The 19394-nt window shown below is 45.5% G+C and overlaps 2 protein-coding genes across 2 annotated transcripts; one reads left to right on the top strand and one right to left on the bottom strand.

The window, feature by feature from the left end:
* Positions 1–413: 413 nt before the first annotated feature.
* On the bottom strand, positions 414–6280 carry LOC140275146 (uncharacterized). The gene is made up of 4 exons (XM_072370552.1): positions 6238–6280; positions 5075–5153; positions 3573–3639; positions 414–3473 (listed from the first exon to the last, which is right to left on the bottom strand). Exons 3-4 carry the CDS (start codon positions 3631–3633, stop codon positions 973–975), a joined length of 2562 nt encoding a protein of 853 aa, XP_072226653.1. The 5' UTR covers positions 3634–3639; positions 5075–5153; positions 6238–6280; the 3' UTR covers positions 414–972.
* A 110-nt stretch (positions 6281–6390) lies between these two features.
* On the top strand, positions 6391–19220 carry fbxl6 (F-box and leucine-rich repeat protein 6). Its single transcript, XM_072370761.1, has 10 exons — positions 6391–6444; positions 7359–7933; positions 8107–8265; positions 12489–12552; positions 12723–12854; positions 14900–15007; positions 15954–16067; positions 16345–16576; positions 18398–18641; positions 18722–19220. Exons 2-10 carry the CDS (start codon positions 7434–7436, stop codon positions 18849–18851), a joined length of 1683 nt encoding a protein of 560 aa, XP_072226862.1. The 5' UTR covers positions 6391–6444; positions 7359–7433; the 3' UTR covers positions 18852–19220.
* The last annotated feature ends 174 nt before the right edge of the window (positions 19221–19394 follow it).

A 19394-nucleotide genomic window follows, 5' to 3' on the forward strand; every position in this document is an offset into this window, starting at 1 on the left:
GATGTCCTTAAGAAAGAGGAAAAAATCCAGCTGTGACCTGACAGGACCTGAGAGATGCATCTGGACCTTCAGCTGATCCATCTACTGTTGGCCCAAGCCTCATCAGAAATGGTCTCCATGGAAGGGTGGCTGTCAAGAAGCCGTTCTTAAGGAAGGGAAACAGGGAGAAAAGGCTGAGCTGTGCCAAATGACACAAGAAGTGGACTGAAAATCAGTGGCAACAGGTCTTATGGAGGGATGAATCCTCCCCAGAGCCCGGACCTCAACATTATTGAAGCAGTGTGGGATCATCTGACAGAGAACGGAACAAAAGGCAGCCCACATCCAAAGAAGAGCTTTGGGATGTCCTTCAAGAAGCCTGGAGAACTATTCCTGAAGACTCCTTAAAGAAATGACAGAAAGCTTGTCTCAGAGGGTTCAGGCTGTGTTGGAGAATAAAGGAGCTCAGACCAGATATTCACTTTAAAGACTCTCCTTAAAGATCTGGTTCCAGATAAAGAAGCTTTAAAGATGCTTTAAGTTCTCCTGCAGTCCAAGGTGCTTTTTCCCTGAAGATAGTCATCATAAAGAGACGACTGATCAATCATCTGTAATGCAGCTTGCACATTAACCTGAGTTGTTTTCTTGGAAATATATAAAGAAATGAGACTTTTTCCACAGATTCCTGTCTGTATCAGTCCTCTCTGACCTTTGGCCCAGTGTCCTCTCTGTTTCCTTCAGTCCCCGTAAACACTGAAGATAACGATGATGACATCACTGCCTGTTAAATCTGGGAAAAACACAGTGTGGACTGATGAGGTTTCACTCTGGTTTAATAGTTTATTGTGACAGCGGTTAACATCTTTTCAGTGACTCGGCAACATTAAAGAGGCTCTAATGTCATGAGCACCTCACACAGGGATGGAAACGGCACATTTCCAGCCTGCAGACCACATAAAGCTGGATTTGGAGGTCCTTCTGCGTAACTCGTGGTCACACGCTTCCCTCGGCGAGCTCTGCCGCGCCGCCATGTTCACTCCGAACAGCAGCTTCTGGCGCTGCTATCGCAGGCTTCACTTTGGACTTCTTGGGCTCCAGCACCAGAGAGTAGCTCGGTTTGACCCGGGGCAGCGCGAACTTCAGCTTCAGCACCATCTGCGTGCTGTTGTGGAACACGCCGTCCAGGTGCTGGTTGTTGTTGTTCAGAACCATCTTCTGGTACAGGATCTCACAGCGCAGCGCCTCACGCTTCTCCCATCGCGATTTGCCATCGAAGCGCAGCATCATCTTATCCACGTCCTGCTGAGTTTTGCACGGCCCCCCGTTCCGGCTCACCGTGGCGATGATGTAATCTCTGTCCATGATCTCCGGCCGCTCCTCCCGATAGACCCTTTTACTGACCTTTTTGGTCTGTGGGCTGTGGGAACTCTTTCTAAACCGTCCACGCTCAGACTCATCTGAGCTGGAGGAGCCGGAGGAGCCTCCATCTTCCTGGGAGCTGTTCGAGGAGCCCTTGGACCGCTTGTCGGGTCTTTCCTTCTTGTAAGGATAGGCGTGGCCAAAGGGATATTCAGCCATCAAGACGGAGAAAGTGCAGCTCACCAACTGCAAGCTCACATCCGTCGGGGGGATTTTGGAAAAGGTTCCACCTGGCAGGAAGTCCCTCAGGTGCTCCTCGGTGACGGCAGCAATCACCTTTATCGCCCTCTTCAGGCAAGCTCTGATGAGGTCTCTGTTGGTGTGCCACTGGCCGCAGTAATGAAACACTCCCTCAAAGGTTTTCTCTTGCAGTGGGAACTGCAGAAACACGTTGGCGCCGTCCTCGGGTTCCAGCAGAGTGGAAGCGTCCTTGGACCAGTCGAGGAACTTTTGGTAGAGGCAGAGCAGATACTGGCAGAAGAGCGAGTACTCGCCTCCGCTCTTCAGCAGCTGCCAGTACGGACCCAGGATTTTGCAGTAAATGATGGCCAGAGCGCAGACGAAGCTCTGAATCACCGAGTCGTTGGCGTCGGCAGCGACGCTCTCCAGGATGATGTTGGGGCGTTCGTCGTTGGTCATCGACATCAAGTCAGAGAAGAAGAGCGCGATCTCCCTGTGGTGGTGAATGAGACCCGCGGCGGCCTCGAAGTAGTTGTTGAACCGGTTGGACTGGTTCACTGCGAGCTTGGAGGGGTTTCCCTTCTCCTCGCAGAAAGCCACCCAGTGTTTTCTGTAGTTCTGCTTCTCGGGGGTGCGCGGACTCAGGATGTCGCAGGCCATGTGAACGTAGCGCCACGTGGCGCTTTCTGCCATATTCACGAAGTTCTTGAATTTTGGGAGCTTGTCGCGGCCGAGTTTCTCCCCTCGTGACAGAATGATCTCCTTCTCAAAGCTCATGATGAGCTGCTCCAGCGCATCATGCACGTCAACCAGGAAGTTGGCGTTGTAGTTTAGGAACACGACCGGAGACACGAGCGGGACGCCGTCACGCACGGCGCCCAGTTTCTTCTCAAACTCTATCATGGCCGGGTGCTCCTTGCTCGTCAAAGCGTACTGATTCTTCAGCAGATCCAAGGACACCTGCTTGCACGCAGCGGTTTTCCCGCCGTAGACGCTGGACAGCTTTTGGACGGACAGCATGGCGATGTCCAGCAGAGTCAGAGACTCTCCTCTGTTGGCCGAAGCTTCGTCCTCGCTGTTGGACGCGTCCAAGTCCTCGTCACTCCCATCAGGCGCGGCGACACGCCCTCCGTCCACCTCGCCATCCACCTCCGCTCTCTGGGAGATTTCAAAGCTCTCGTACTCCTCCTTGATCGTGACTTTTTCGTAACTCCCAACGTCGTCTCGTCTCATTCGTTTCTTCACGAAGAATTTGGGCGTTTTCTTCCGAACCAACTCGAAGGGACTCTGGAGCAGATTTTCCATGGCCGTGTTTCTTCGGTGACTTCTCGTTTCAGAGTTTCGAAAACACATTTTCAACTTCTTGATCTTGCTCCTGAGGTCTCTGTACGACTTCTGAATATCGCCCTTCTTACAAAACTCTGGGTTGAAGTTTTTCAGCCAGGTAACCATGACAATCGGGGAGATTTTCTCCCTGGTGACGAAGTTGATGAGTTCGAGAATCAACCCGTTTGTGACTTCAATCGACTGCGCCCGCTCTGAGAAGTCGCGCAGTTCCAGAAGATGCTGTCGCTCCACGCCGATGCTGTCACATATCGGCCCGACGAAGTTGAAGTTGACCTCTGATTCCAGGAAGGTCAGCCTTGCGTGACCTTCCAGGCTCAACGTTGTTGCGATGCCTCGTTCGATCAGGCGCCGGAAGTCAGCCGACTGATGACCGGGAAAGATTTTCTGGAGCCAATCTATGATGGTAATCCAGGGAAAATTGTTGTCCTCTCTCAGGAGTCCGACTTGGATCATTACTCTGTTCTTACAGGGCGCCTGGTCCAGCTCTAACCCCTCTCCAGACTGAGCGCCAACGAAGTCTGTGACGAGTTTCCAAAAGAAGTCATCTCCTGAAAACAAAGACAAACAATTAGACAAATAAAGTTTGACAAATGTAAAGCCGTCACTATAAGGTGAGAAATGTTTCCTGCGGCGGCGCTCAGACTCACTCAGATTGGCTTCCGTTACAACCGCTTTCCCGCAGAGAGAAAAGTCCTGACCTTCCTCCATCCTGCGCTGTCAGCAACAGACGACATTCAGCCTTTAATTCTCAGGGTTTAAAGGCACAAGGATCTGCTCTGTGACACACAATGTGAGCTAACTGACAGCCGGTGTCATTATACTTAAAACCAAACAGTTAAAACTGATTTTTATAAAGTCCAGAAACACCTTTATGTTCACATGTGATTCTTTCCTGGAAATAAAGTAAGAAACACCTTTAAAGGGGAACTCCGGTATTTTTAAACCTTATTTCTGGCATGAAATGCGTTCATCTGCTCACCGAGAACAGTTTGGTGAAAGTCGGCGTCCTTCGGAAGATATTTAGATAACTGGAGATCCATATAACGGAGTGAACGGGGCTTAGAGGATGCAGCCTCTAAATAAGGCATTATCTGTCTTTATTTCACCAATACTTTAAGAAGAATGAATGAATGAACGTGTGCTATAGCTCTGTTAGCTCATAGCTGCTGTTATGTGGCTACTTGCAGCTATAGGAGAGCTAACGGAGGGATTTCTACACAGGCACTCTACTGGGACCACTTCATCCACACGCCCCCCTGCAGCACAGTTTATTCACTCCGTGCTCTGTGACAGTCGGCTAACTTCACACAGAGTTTGCTGCTGATAGTTTTGTGCAACATGGCAGGATATTTATCAGATTTTGACAACGTGAACGACGACTTTGAGTAAGATGGACGTTCTTACCGGAGTAAATAAACTGTGCTGCAGGGGGGCGTGTGGATGAAGGGGTCCCAGTAGAGTGCCTGTGTAGAAATCCCTCCGTTAGCTCTCCTATAGCTGCAAGTAGCCACATAACAGCAGCTATGAGCTAACAGAGCTATAGTAGATCTGCTGTAGATTACTCAGAAAATAAATAAGAGACTTTTCAGTTTATTGTATCAAGCAGTAAAAAAAGTGGTATTATGACCAGTTAGAGTTAATTTGCTTTACTTGACATTGCATATGTGCAGCTGGTGCCAAACCATGAGGAAACACAGCTAACTTAAAGTTTAAAATGATGTTTATAATAAATATATAAATATAAATATTTTATGCCAGAAATAAGGCCGTGTGAAGCCAGATGTTCCATCAAAAAGAGGTAAAAAAAAAAACCTATGATGACAAATGTTAGAGTATTAAATTTCAACCGATTGATAGAAGAAAATCACAGCAGTTCAGTATCGTCATGGAGACAAATTTACCCCCAAAATAAGATGAATCACGGCTTAACTCCTCTGTTTGTGTTTGAATTGAAACATTTAACATTAAAGCCTCATTCTAAAAGCCAGAATTAAAAAATATTCTCATTGTCTACACTTCCCTACACTTTGTATTTTCCTGTCTTTGCTTTTTAGTTATTTTTCTCCCCAATATAAGAAGGATCATCTACATCTGCTTCTGATTTCCATCTGTTTCCTCTTCTGAATGAAAATGAAAACAAAGCGCATACTTTCAGTGTTGTCCAATGCCTCCCCTCAGCATCGACAGGCACGAAGACACGCAGCAGCTCCTTTCCCAGCACAAAAAACCTAGAAAAACAGTTAAGTTAGAGGTCATCTGAATTCCCACCATGTTGCTAAATCATTCGTGTGTTTTGCTGCGAGCGGTTTCATCGACTCTCAGTGATATAAATCGAGCGGATTCTCATAAATAACAGCAGCACCACAGGCATGAAGTATTTAAGTACAATAATTCAGTGAGGTGTTTGTATTTTGAGGGATTTTGTGCCACCTTGTGGCAGAATCCTTCCATCACCACATCTGTTTTTTTTTTAAATAAGACTCTTATAATAAGTTGCTTCCAATCAGTTGACTGCTGTGGGTTGAATCTATCTAAGGACTCTTTTGGTCTTGCTCTCCTTCTTCTTCTCATTCCACCAATGCAAAATGTTGAGTTTGTCCTCCTATAACAGGACTCATCCCAACCCTATTCCCTCCATCTCTCCAAGAGAGTGGGTTATAAGAGTTTCCCTCAAGTGGAAGCATTTTAAAGTGCTGATTCTGTGGGTGTGAGATTTGTGCACATTATGCAGCACTGATGCACATTAAAGAAGCCCTGCGCATGATTGCTTTACTCATTCATTCCTTCATGCTGTAGCCCATCAATGATCCCATATTAATCAACCACACAGCTCTAATATAAAAGAGAGTAAGTTCTAACAGGAAGTTAAACTGTTTTGGCCTCTTTTTTTCGACCCAAGTCGCTTGTTATGGGCTGCTTTCTCTCATAAGATCTGGCAACTTTGCTCCCTACTCCCAAAGATGTTACTACGTGCAGCATTTACACTCCGTTACATGCAAGATAAATAAATACAATGAAAAAACACAACGTACCCTTACATAAATATTGTGACTTACTCGCTGTGATAACAAAGAGGACTTTAGACAATAAAAAGTATCGAGGTAGCATTTGTTAGTAGCTGCTAACGGTGCACCAACTCAGAATGCTAATGTTTGTTAGCTACTGTTAGACTTTGTTACTGTTAGCTCAGACGTTATTAGAGGGAAATGGAGCAGGCTGCACTACATTGAAAACAAACATAAAAACTAAATGTCTGTTCTGGAATATTTCCAAATTATGCCGAAGACAAAGGCGATGGATTTAAACTCTTACCCTGGAATGATTAAGACCACCGCTCTTTCAACTTCACAATACACGCTGGAGTCTTGGAGACAGTGAGCTTCTCAGGGATTGGTCAGTTTTCCGGAAGGCAGGGAGGTGTTGAGATCTAAACCAATCACAGCAAGGATGCGAAATGGATTGTGGGTCATCAACTTATTGTTGGAGGTTCTAGTGTTTTGTGAGCTAGCAGAAGCTAAGGTAAATTTCAGGAATGATTACTTCAGAAAAAAAATCTGGTTTTAAATCTTCTGCCTGCGTAGCAACACTTTTCTGTATTATAGCGTGCTGCGTTTCTCTTTGTCATGTTTGACCACATTAGTTAATCGTTACGTAGTAACGTCACATTAATTTACGGAACAGCGCTAACGTGAACGTAACAATCAGACATATGATTCAATGTATAAATATATCACTATTTTAATGTACATGGATAATATTTTTCTTGGCTAAAAGTCGTTTGTGACAATCCGAATGTCAACACTTTCATTTGTAAACAATCGAGGATGCGCGCGCAACTCGAATTGGCTATTAAATGCTAAATTGACATAATCAGTTTCAACGTTAAACAACAGTGATCTGAGAAAGTTCTCAAAGTATATGCAGGTTTTTATGGATTTACAACGTCAAAGCTCAAATAAATACATGACTTAAGTGTTAAAAACAGAAATGCTTGTGCTTTTACACTCTACTTAATATCCCTGACAGCTTTTGGATAAATCAAACATCGTGTTGGTGTCTCTAAGGGCTGAGATTATTGTCTGATACTCTGAATCAATCGGCTGAGAAAATAATCAACAAACTGATGTTACAGGCTGGCATCTAATGATGATAACAACTATGAGCTTAACATTTACATCATTACATGCATAATGTGGTGATATCCCCGCAATTTACCTCTGTTTTGTGAAGGTTAAACGGAGCTTTTCTTTCAGGGATCAATGAGTTGTGTTGATCTTTCCGTCCAAATGGCACAAAAGCCTGAGTTAAGGGCAGGAAGACCCCTACTACATGATATATTAAAGAAAAGGCACCTTATGTACGCAAAACAGTGGGGTAGGGCGATGAGGAGGAACTGGGGTTTGGCCTTTGTCTGACTCTGTTTCTCTTTTCAGATGCTGATACGTGTGACTCTGTCTTGCTGGTGTTCTTGGATTTGATCTTACAGTGAAAATAAGATAGCAGCAATAATGGAGGCTCCCGAAGCTGCTGCTTCAGGACAGAGTGAAAGAAAAGAGGAGGAGGCGTCGTCAGCTCAGGCAGAAGATGGACCAAAGTCCAAGAAGGCATCTTTAAAAAGGACCTCAACGGCGAAAGAGAAGAAGACCAAAAAGGCTCGAGTCTCGAGGCCTGCCGGGCCCGGCTACACTGTGCAACAAGGAGAAGATATGCTCTTTGTTATATCGAATGTTGCTTCTCAGTATGATGGCTCAGTTTGGAAGAAGGGAAGAAAAAAGAGGAAGTCGGCTACAGAAAAGATCAAAGCCAATCAGAAGAAGAAAAAGAAGACGGTCCCTGCCAAACCAAAGCGGCGATATAAAATGTATAAGCTGGGAGGAAAGGACACAGCAGTTTCTGCTCCTCAGCAAGATTTTCATCCCGGATTTGGCCAAAATCTGCCAGAGGAGGTGCTGATCAGCATTTTTCAGATGGTGGTCATTCAGGACGGTGCTGTGCCGTTTCTGTGCAGGTACCTGAGAAAGTTTGATCCGATAAAAGGACTTTAAACGGTCTCTAGTTTAACAACAACTTACTGTACGAATGCTTCTGTATAAACTATCTGACAGATGACAAGGAGCTTTCAAGGTCCTAATTCTTAGTGGCGTGATTTCAACACCACTTTTCCTGCTGTTTGTGGTTTAGAGTGGGCCAAGTTTGCCGTGCGTGGAACGCTGCTGCCTCCAGTCCGGTCCTGTGGCGCAAAGTGACTTTGGGTCACTGTTGGATCGCACCGGGGAAGGATCAGCTGCCAAAAACTGAGAGGAAGGTTATGGACACTGTGAACTGGCTGGCACAGAACAGGTCTGTATGAGTCTGATGAAGAGTTCTGCTCCCTCTACAGTCGGGGGTTATATGTTTATGTTTATTTATCAGACGCTTTTATGCAAAGCGACTTACAAATGAAGATATAACAGCGATATAAAAAGCTAACAATAAGCTCCATAGAAGGAACCCACATCAGAAACAGGACGATCAGGCAACTGTTCACTGATAAATCTCCACAAAAGAGGCTTCGTAGCTTGATTCTGATAAGTTCTGATTCAGTTTGAGGTCCAACACAAACAGTAAAGCAACAGAAAAATGAGGAAATCATCACTCGGATGGTTAAAAATGTTTAACTATGCACAGAAAACAGATTGTTTTGATGAAGAAATAGCATCAGTTCATATTATGTTTCGTTTCTGTTTCTGTATTTATCAGACGCTTTTATCCAAAGCGACTTACAAATGAAGATATAACAGCTTTATAAAAAGCTAACAATAAGCTACATAGAAGGAACCCAGGAGTCCGACTCTGTCAGAGGGGACAGAGTAGAGATAGGGTGCAGGCATAGAAGGAAGAGCAGAAAGATAAAGTGCAGAGATAGAGGGGGGAGGGAAGTACAAGGTAAGTGCTGGGATAGGAGATGCTCTCTGAAGAGCTGGGTTTTCAGGAGCTTCTTGAAGATAGACAGGGACGCCCCTGTTCTGGTAGCGCTCGGTAGGTCATTCCACCATCGTGGGACGACACATGAACAGAGTTTGGATTGTCTTAGGCGTGGTGTAGGAGCTGCTAGACGACAATCCTGGGACCAACGGAGGGACCCAGTTGGGACAGAAGCCTTTGCAAGAGCATTCAAGTAGATGGGAGCCGTTCCATTAAGCTCTTTGTAGCTAACATCAGGGAGTTGACTTTGGTTATATGGTGGTTATATAACACCACCATCATAGAAACAAATCTCTGCCTGAGCCCTGCAAATACACAGCAATTCAGATTCATTTGTCATGACAAGGAGGCCACAAAGATGACAGCAAAGCCCACAAAAGTGTTGTGAACTGCGGTGTTTCAGCCTTCCAGGCAATCTGGGGCAGTTTCAGGTCCGAGAATGTGGAAAACATAAGTCATTGTACATCAGATCATTCAGAAGTTTTAAGGTTCACAAACTTCTGCAGTGCTGCTTTAACTAAGCACACCTGTAAGAGCCTCCGATTCATACGTGCTGCAACTCACTGATCCAATGAGAAGCTTCTCGTTCCTAAACAACCGCGCTGAAGACGCTTCCTGTTGTCGTGGAGACGATGTGACTCCTTCAGAAGGATCCAGTTACTGGTCTGCACCAAGCAAACAGAACAATTACAGAAGAACTGTTCCTACGCATATTAAAACATTTAAAACACCTTTAAAGGGGAACTGCGGTATTTTTAAACCTTATTTCTGGCCTGAAATACGTTCATCTGCTCACCGAGAACAGTTTGGTGAAAGTCGGCGTCCTTCAGAAGATATTTAGATAACTGGAGATCCATATAACGGAGTGAACGGGGCTTAGAGGATGCAGCCTCTAAATAAGGCATTATCTGTCTTTATTTCACCAATACTTTAAGAAGAATGAATGAATGAACGTGTGCTATAGCTCTGTTAGCTCATAGCTGCTGTTATGTGGCTACTTGCAGCTATAGGAGAGCTAACGGAGGGATTTCTACACAGGCACTCTACTGGGACCACTTCATCCACACGCCCCCCTGCAGCACAGTTTATTCACTCCGTGCTCTGTGACAGTCGGCTAACTTCACACAGAGTTTGCTGCTGATAGTTTTGTGCAACATGGCAGAATATTTATCAGATTTTGACAACATGAACGACAACTTTGAGTAAGATGGACGTTCTTACCGGAGTGAATGAGCTGTGCTGCAGGGGGGCGTCGATGACGGTAAAAAAAGGCTTCTGCTTGTTCGGCAGCGTGAAGCTTGAGCTCATCAGGGGATGACTGCTGCCCTGAGGATCAGAGTTACCATCCAGGCTCACTTATGTTGGATGGATTAACGCCACTGAGACGACTTTACACCATCAGCACAAGATTTAGGTGTAAAATGAATTAGATTCTGGTTTTAAATTAACGTTGAGACGATTGTATAAGCTTATGGAGAAGGTTTAGTCCTTTAGTATCCTTTGGGATCTGTACAGATATGAAGTTTCATTATATGTAAGCAGATTTAGGGCTCATTTTAATTTCAACTAGAATTATTGTCTGCCGGCTAAAATTAAAAGAGTAATCCAGACCGAAATCTATTGAGCATGGTACTGCCATACTGCTGCTGCCCGTCCCAGAACAGAGCTCCCTTCCTTATAGCAGCGACCTGAATGCAGCTTGTCAGGAAGCAGCAGCAACAAGCGTTTGCTCACAAAGTGGCAAAACGACTGCTGCCATGACAACGCAGTTATCTTTCAAGATATACGATATAATGCAACCGTGTGGCCACCCAGCTCTCTGAGACAGATCCCTGTTTCTGTTCCTCAGTCACAGTATTAACAGGAACTAGTGTTAAAGTTCAATAAAGAAACAGGCAGTAATCAGACTTCACAGCATAGTTTTCTGCAGACGTGGATGCAGACTGTGAACAGCATGGCGTGAACAGCTGGGCGTGAACAGCTGGGCGTGAACAGCAGGGCGTGAACAGCTGGGCGTGAACAGCTGGGCGTGAACAGCTGGGCGTGAAAAGCAGGGCGTGAACAGCAGGGCGTGAACAGCTGGGCGTGAACAGCTGGGCGTGAACAGCAGGGCGTGAACAGCATGGCGTGAACAGCAGGGCGTGAACAGCATGGCGTGAACAGCTGGGCGTGAAAAGCAGGGCGTGAACAGCTGGGCGTGAACAGCTGGGCGTGAACAGCTGGGCGTGAACAGCAGGGCGTGAACAGCATGGCGTGAACAGCAGGGCGTGAACAGCTGGGCGTGAACAGCTGGGCGTGAACAGCAGGGCGTGAACAGCATGGCGTGAACAGCATGGCGTGAACAGCTGGGCGTGAACAGCTGGGCGTGAACAGCTGGGCGTGAAAAGCAGGGCGTGAACAGCTGGGCGTGAACAGCTGGGCGTGAACAGCTGGGCGTGAACAGCAGGGCGTGAACAGCATGGCGTGAACAGCAGGGCGTGAACAGCATGGCGTGAACAGCAGGGCGTGAAAAGCAGGGCGTGAACAGCTGGGCGTGAACAGCTGGGCGTGAACAGCTGGGCGTGAACAGCAGGGCGTGAACAGCAGGGCGTGAACAGCAGGGCGTGAACAGCTGGGCGTGAACAGCTGGGCGTGAACAGCAGGGCGTGAACAGCATGGCGTGAACAGCATGGCGTGAACAGCTGGGCGTGAACAGCTGGGCGTGAACAGCAGGGCGTGAACAGCATGGCGTGAACAGCAGGGCGTGAACAGCATGGCGTGAACAGCTGGGCGTGAAAAGCAGGGCGTGAACAGCTGGGCGTGAACAGCTGGGCGTGAACAGCTGGGCGTGAACAGCAGGGCGTGAACAGCATGGCGTGAACAGCATGGCGTGAACAGCTGGGCGTGAACAGCTGGGCGTGAACAGCTGGGCGTGAAAAGCAGGGCGTGAACAGCTGGGCGTGAACAGCTGGGCGTGAACAGCTGGGCGTGAACAGCAGGGCGTGAACAGCATGGCGTGAACAGCATGGCGTGAACAGCTGGGCGTGAACAGCTGGGCGTGAACAGCTGGGCGTGAAAAGCAGGGCGTGAACAGCTGGGCGTGAACAGCTGGGCGTGAACAGCTGGGCGTGAACAGCAGGGCGTGAACAGCATGGCGTGAACAGCAGGGCGTGAACAGCTGGGCGTGAACAGCATGGCGTGAACAGCTGGGCGTGAACAGCTGGGCGTGAACAGCTGGGCGTGAAAAGCAGGGCGTGAACAGCTGGGCGTGAACAGCTGGGCGTGAACAGCTGGGCGTGAACAGCAGGGCGTGAACAGCATGGCGTGAACAGCAGGGCGTGAACAGCTGGGCGTGAACAGCTGGGCGTGAACAGCTGGGCGTGAACAGCTGGGCGTGAACAGCAGGGCGTGAACAGCATGGCGTGAACAGCTGGGCGTGAACAGCAGGGCGTGAACAGCTGGGCGTGAACAGCATGGCGTGAACAGCATGGCGTGAACAGCTGGGCGTGAACAGCTGGGCGTTAACAGCTGGGCGTGAACAGCAGGGCGTGAACAGCAGGGCGCCGAGCACCGGCGGGACGCCTCCAAACTGAGTACAAACTGCAACCTTGTTCTTTCAGATTCTCCCAGCTGCGAGACTTTTCTCTCTGTCACTGGACGAAGAACGTCAACGTGGCTCTGGAGGTAAAGCTGTGAAAATATTTCTCCTGAACTGAAAAAACTGCAGGAAACAGTTTGTTTTCTGAAAACATGGCCGCTGATCTTTGTGTCTCACGTTCGACTCTCGCAGGTCATCTAAAGTCTTTTGGTCCCAACAGGAAATGAAATTCTCTGCGGTTTGTAATCCCTTTCAGGCTGTTTCGCAGTTCTGCCCTCAGCTGGCCTCCATCAAGCTGTCCTACTGCTCAGGGCTGAAGATGAGGGCCTTCCACAGCCTCGGTCAGCACAGCCGCTGCCTGCGCAGCATCGACCTCCAGTTTTCAGAGGTACGCATCGGGCCGCCTGCCTCCTTCCGTCTCTGTGGGCTGGTGTTCAGGCTCAAATGTTTTAAGACACGAATTGATTGAATGAGTCACACAAGAATCCGCTGACTCTGGCATGTGAGTCAGTGGGAAAGGATTTTCATTGACTCCAGGCTCTAGACTAGACTCTAGGCCCCAGAGCTTTTAGGAGAAATGAGATGAAATGAGATGAAATGAGAAAGAAGCAGCATGAAAAACCTGCTTTTAAGCATTTTATGTTGCTTAAATGCAGGAAGATTATTAAACAAGCAGCATGCGTGTTTTTGAGGTTTGGTAGGAGCCTCAGAAAGTGTTTCTCTGGTGTTTCCATGCTCTCCTTGTGGGTTTCCTTCCTCACTCAAAGTGTGTGCTTTAAATCTAGTGCGATTGTCTGTGTGTTGGCCTGGTTTCTTCACCAAAACAATTTTAGGAGGATTTACCGTAATCTGCTTCTTTTAGCAGGTGTAATCACACTTAAAGAAGCTACTTTTGGTGTAAAATAACAGCCTAGCTCTGACTCAGCTTCATGTATCTTAAAGGAGGTCAAAGAGGTCTTTGATGAGTGTTTGTTGCATCTAAAGGTTGTGATTCATCAATAAAAAAGCAGCTCAAACACCAGCTGCAGCCAGTTTACACACCAGAAGGAGCCATTTTGAATGAGTTTTATTCAAATGTGAGAACACCAATGCTTCCACATGACTAAAACCAGTAGTTGCAGGTTCTGGGAGGCTATAAATGATCCGGTGTACTGCTGCCACCCAGGGATCCGGCTTGTAACTGTAGCATGAGTGAATATACGGCGCCACACGGCTGCGTTGGACCACAGTCGCTGATAAACACTCTGATAAGTCGGGTGGTCAGTGATGGTTAAGTGCTCCCAAAGCAAAGCCTGAAGGCATTTAAACGTTAGGATCCAAATATTCTGACAAACAGCTTTTATTTGTTAAAAAAAAGATGTACAGTGAAAACTGTAATTCAGTTCAATTCAATTCAATTCAGTTTTATTTATAAAGCGCCAGATTACAACAATTGTCATCTCAAGGCACTTAAGTAATAAAGTCCAATTCAAGCCAATTGGAATTCAATTCATTGTAATCATAATCCAATTAATTCATATGGAGCCAATTCAAAAATAATATCCGAGCTAAGGAAACCAACAGATTGGACCGAAACTTGTCTTCAGTCCAATCTCCCGTCCTGAGCCTGAGGGACTGTGGAAAGGAACGACTCCCTTTAACAGGAAGAAACCTCTGGCAGAACCAGAACCAGGAAGAAACCTCTGGCAGAACCAGAACCAGGAAGGAACCTCTGGCAGAACCAGGAAGAAACCTCTGGCAGAACCAGAACCAGGAAGAAACCTCTGGCAGAACCAGAACCAGGAAGGGTGTCCATCCGCCTGGACCAGCTGGGGTTTGAGAAGACAGAAAAGAGGGAAAAGAGGGGGGAAAAACACCATAACACCATTCAAAGGATACCTGCTGGAACAGGGAAACACAAGTTAATAACCACAATAATGTCACATGGACATAAAATCATTTAGAAATTAAACAGGAGGAAAAAGAGAGCAAAGTGAGGAAAGGTGTGACAAATAAACTGAAAACTGTAAGAATGGATTAGATTATAGTGTGCAGCCCATGTTGTTTATCATGGCCTCTGATACCCTGAAACATTCGACCTGTGAAACAAGGGAGTAGAAAAGTGTTTCTGTACAAGTGTCCCTTGCAGAAAAGACCTTTTATTGTCCCTCTGAGGTTGTCCTGACATCTAACCCTCCTCCACAACGCAGAGCAGAATATTCTCTGCTTTGCTTTGAATAAAGGAAATAATCTCTTATTACTTGTTACAACAGCTCTTCACCATTTGTTTTCTGGGTTTTTTTTGGTCCGCAGCCGTCTTTTTGCCGCCTGGCGGCTGCAAATGGCCTGAACCTGAGTGCAGTCACACATCTGATGACATCACATGCGTGAACCAGATGCTAGCGGGTGTTAACTTGTGTAAAAGGGGCTGAACAGAACTGTGTTTTGCTCTAGTTTCAGGTGGAAGGATTCCTCGGGTACCTTGAACATTTTGGAAGCCAGATCAAGCAAATCCTGTTCACTCACGGACTAAAGAACGACAGACTTCTGACAGCCATCAGTGTACGCTTCTTTCCTCTTTCTGTCTACATTTTACAGTGCATAAAGCCCCTTTCTCACATGTGATGTGTAACATTAAAGGTCTTAATCATGCTATTTGTTCAGGCTTTCAGACACCTGTGAAAGTGACTGAAAGAGCAAAGGAAGTTTGATGTAGTCGCCTTTATAATCACAGCGTGGTCAGAACAACGTGTCGCATAACCATTATCGTTCTGTGGTTTTCTCTTCAGATCAAGTAGAGAAAAACTGATGGAGTCATATGTTTATATATGCAAAGGAGTCTGCAGTTAAAGGAGAGTTATTTCAGAGTTTAATGAGCTGCTGATTGACAGGAAACGTGGATTCTCAAGAGATTTAGTTCAAATTTATGGTGAAAGAAATGGTCCCTGATGAGGCTCCATCCTGCAGAGCTGATCCACAGGAACCTGATTGATGAAGAAGAAGAATTCTTATGTCATATTTAGTTTATTTAGTTTTATTCCATCATTTTTTCTCTCACAAATGAGCTTTTTGATTGACAGGAAACATGGATTCTAAAGAGATTTAGTTCAAATTTATGGTGAAAGAAATGGTCCCTGATGAGGCTCCATCCTGCAGAGCTGATCCACAGGAACCTGATTGATGAAGAAGAAGAATTCTTATGTCATATTTAGTTTATTTTGTTTTATTCCATCATTTTTTCTCTCACAAATGAGCTTTTTGATTGACAGGAAACATGGATTCTAAAGAGATTTAGTTCAAATTTATGGTGAAAGAAATGGTCCCTGATGAGGCTCCATCCTGCAGAGCTGATCCACAGGAACCTGATTGATGAAGAAGAAGAATTCTTATGTCATATTTAGTTTATTTTGTTTTATTCCATCATTTTTTCTCTTCTGTTTCACATATCCAGAGGTTTTTTTTACATAAAATGAGCTTTTTCACATGCAGAATGTTGGTTTTGTTCCAGAAAGGATACTGTCCTGATCTGGAGCTGTTGGAGGTCAACACGAAGCTCGACAGCAAAGGCTGTGAGCTTGCTGTTTGCATCCAGGCGCTGCAGAGGGCTTGTCCTAAACTCAAGGTAAAAAGAGTGTCTATCTACTAATCTGATGTTGCCGCTGTAGCTGTGGGGATAAAATCCATGATGAGTTTATCCAGCTGTGTAGTTTCTAATGCTCCTGAGAAGCAGTTGTTCTGTAATTCTTCATTTAATTTTGTTTAATCTTTAGTTGGACAGAAGAAATTCTAACATATTTGGTTCATTAAGGAGTAATAATCCTAATGAGAAGCTGCAGCAGGTTCACAGGTATCATTTACGGATTTATTTCCCTGTAATGAAGCTTCTTTACGCCCATCAGACCTTCCGGATGTTGAACGTCAGACCCCTTCATAGGTCAATGCGAAGCGGAGCTGATGCGCCGTTAGGCTTCCCGTTACTGGAGGAGCTTTGCATCGCAACAACGTCCTACTCCTACATGTCCGACAAAGATCTGTTGGGCGTTCTCTTTGGTTCCACCAAACTGCGAGTGCTGGATCTCCGAGGCTGCTCTCGAATCACACCAGCTGGACTTGCAGCGTTGCCCTGTCTTGGTAAGCAAAAGGTTTGAGATTACAAACCTTACAAAGGTTTGAAAAGGCTAAATCTATCATTTAAAAATATATATATTTAAAATCTGCTGCAGCAACACTCAGTGAAAGTTGTTCTGGAGCCAAATAAAGACAGAAAGTTTATAGAATCTACAGCAACAGCTTCTGGAGCTTCTCCAAGCAGCAGGTTACCTGCTGACAGGTGAGGGTGTCAGGATTGGGTATAAAAGCAGCTTCCACCAAAGGTTCAGCCTCTCCAACAAGGATGGGTCGTGGCTCACCACTTTGTGCCAAACTCCATCAGAGAATCATCAATAAGTTCAGGAAATATTCCTCAGAGTCAGACTGGAAAGAACTTTGGTCTTTCAGCATCTACAGAGCAGGATATTGGGAACAGATTCAGGGAGTCTGGGGAAACCTCAGTGTGGAAAGTTGCTGTGAAACTCACCCACGGCTGCTCAGATGTGTGTTTTATTACTTTGGTTTCAAACTTTAATTTGCTTTAAACGCCAACAACGAGATAAAAACCCTCAGAAACACAGTTAAAACAGTTAAAACAGTAAAAAACAATCAAAAATGAGCCCCAGAGTCAGACACAGCAGCGAGAAAAGTGTCACAGGAAGTGAAGAAGAAGAGAAGGAAGACAACAGGAAGTGAAGAAGAAGAGAAGGAAGACAACAGGAAGTGAAGAAGAAGAGAAGGAAGACAACAGGAAGTGAAGAAGAAGAGAAGGAAGACAAGAATAAACATCAGATGCTGGAGAGATCAGAGGAAAAGACAGAAGCAGAGAGAAAGAATTCTTTCTTCTAACATAAGCTCGAACCTTATCGTCTGTTAGCTCCAGTTTTATCTCATTTCACTCAGAAATCTAGTTTTCAGCCTTTCAAAATGTTCTTTCCAATCTCACACTGACACATATCGAATGAGAGAAAAACATTTTATCCTCCTGTTTTGTCTTTTCTGGGCAGGTTTAAGCTGCTTCACTGACCAATTTTTATGTATTTGGAATATCAAAATAAATCTAGTTTAATGCAGCAAAACACTCTAAAAGCTGCTGTAGAGCCAAATAAAGACAGAAAGTTTATAGAATCTACAGCAACAGCTTCTGGAGCTTCTCCAACCAGCAGGTTACCTGCTGACAGGTGAGGGGGTCAGGATTGGGTATAAAAGCAGCTTCCACCAAAGGTTCAGCCTCTCCAACAAGGATGGGTCGTGGCTCACCGCTTTGGGCCAAACTCCATCAGAGAATCATCAATAAGTTCAGGAAATATTCCTCAGAGTCAGACTGGAAAGAACTTTGGTCTTTCAGCATCTACAGAGCAGAATATTGGGAACAGATTCAGGGAGTCTGGGGAAGTCTCAGTGTGGAAAGGCCAAGGACAGAAAGCCCTGCTGGATGAGCTCGGAGCCCTCAGGCAGCACTGCAGGAGAAACCGTCAGGCCACCATGATCCATACAGCCACATGGGCTCAGGAGGAGCTGGGAGCCCTCAGGCCACCATGATCCATACAGCCACAAGGGCTCAGGAGGAGCTGGAGCCCTCAGGCCACCATGATCCATACAGCTAATTCTAACAAATTCTACATATTGTTTATATTTTCTAACACAATAGTCAGTTATGACTCTGAAAATCATTCAGTGGATTATTAACTTAAGTAAAATAGAACCTAATTATAAGTCCATGTTAGTTCAGTCCTGTTTATGTTTAATACCCGATGGCCTGATTGTAAATTAGAGGCACTTAACACATTAAAATGACCACAAACTCAGACTTTATTGCCTACAAATGGTTGAGTTAAAGATCGCCACTTTGTTTCCTGTCAGAACTCGAGTGTCTGTTCTGGGGACAGTATTTCACCAGCTATATGGTGTCGTCATTACCGAAGACGGGGCTTCCGATGGTGACTGAGAAGTGGGGTCATACGCTGCAGCAACTTGACATTGCAAACCAGCTCTTCACTGAGGAGGATTTGGAGGTGGCGGTGAGTTTCCTCGCTCCAGGGGCGGCGGCAGCCACGCTTCGCACCCTCAACCTCAGCGGGACCAGGATCACACCAAGTGCCCTCAGGTACTCAGTGGCAAAGGCAATAAGAATACAGATATTTTTAATGTGTGCATCCTGAATTTAGCCTTCAACTCATCTTACAGGTCAGTCATTGGACAACAGACTTCTCTGGACTACCTCAACGTTTCGTCCTGCCGCTATCTTCCAAGAGGAGTGAAAAAAATCTACCGCGGCCAAGAAGAGATCCACCAGCTGCTGGACAAACTGGAATAAGTCTCTTCTTTTGGCTCCAGGAATCATGCACAAGGCAGACTTTACCATCTTAAGTCGTGCCTCTTTGTTGTGGATATTGTTCAATGTGGGGATTTTACCCTCAGGTTCTTTTAGAAAAGTTTTATATATTCAACAGTTGGTTTAAAACAGGTTGTTAAGGCAGAAAAGAGGGGTTTGAAATTCAATGACAATACTCGTTACTACTGTACCTCAAAGGTGTTTTTTTTTTTTTAAAAGGCTCATCATTCGTCATTTTGTTCAAGAAATTAACGTTTGACGATAACATTTTGGTTTTGGATCATATGCACTTGAGGTTAATTTCTTTGTATACATACTGTATCTTTGACAGCCCGACTTTTACTTATTTTTTTGTACAATAAAGTGTTAATTGTCATTTATAAGCAGAAATAAATGTTCAGCAAATCGCTTTTTGAAGTTGTCAGTGTAATTTTTTTCCTCTAGAGTACTAAATTTATAAAAACACGAAACTAAACCTTTTGTTTCTTACTAAATTCACTCAGTTATTATGGATTTAATGCCGTT

The sequence above is a fragment of the Leuresthes tenuis genome, unplaced genomic scaffold (genome assembly GCF_036924035.1).
Source record: "Leuresthes tenuis unplaced genomic scaffold, fLeuTen1.0.hap1 SCAF_18, whole genome shotgun sequence".
NCBI classification, from domain to species: Eukaryota; Metazoa; Chordata; class Actinopteri; order Atheriniformes; family Atherinopsidae; genus Leuresthes; species Leuresthes tenuis.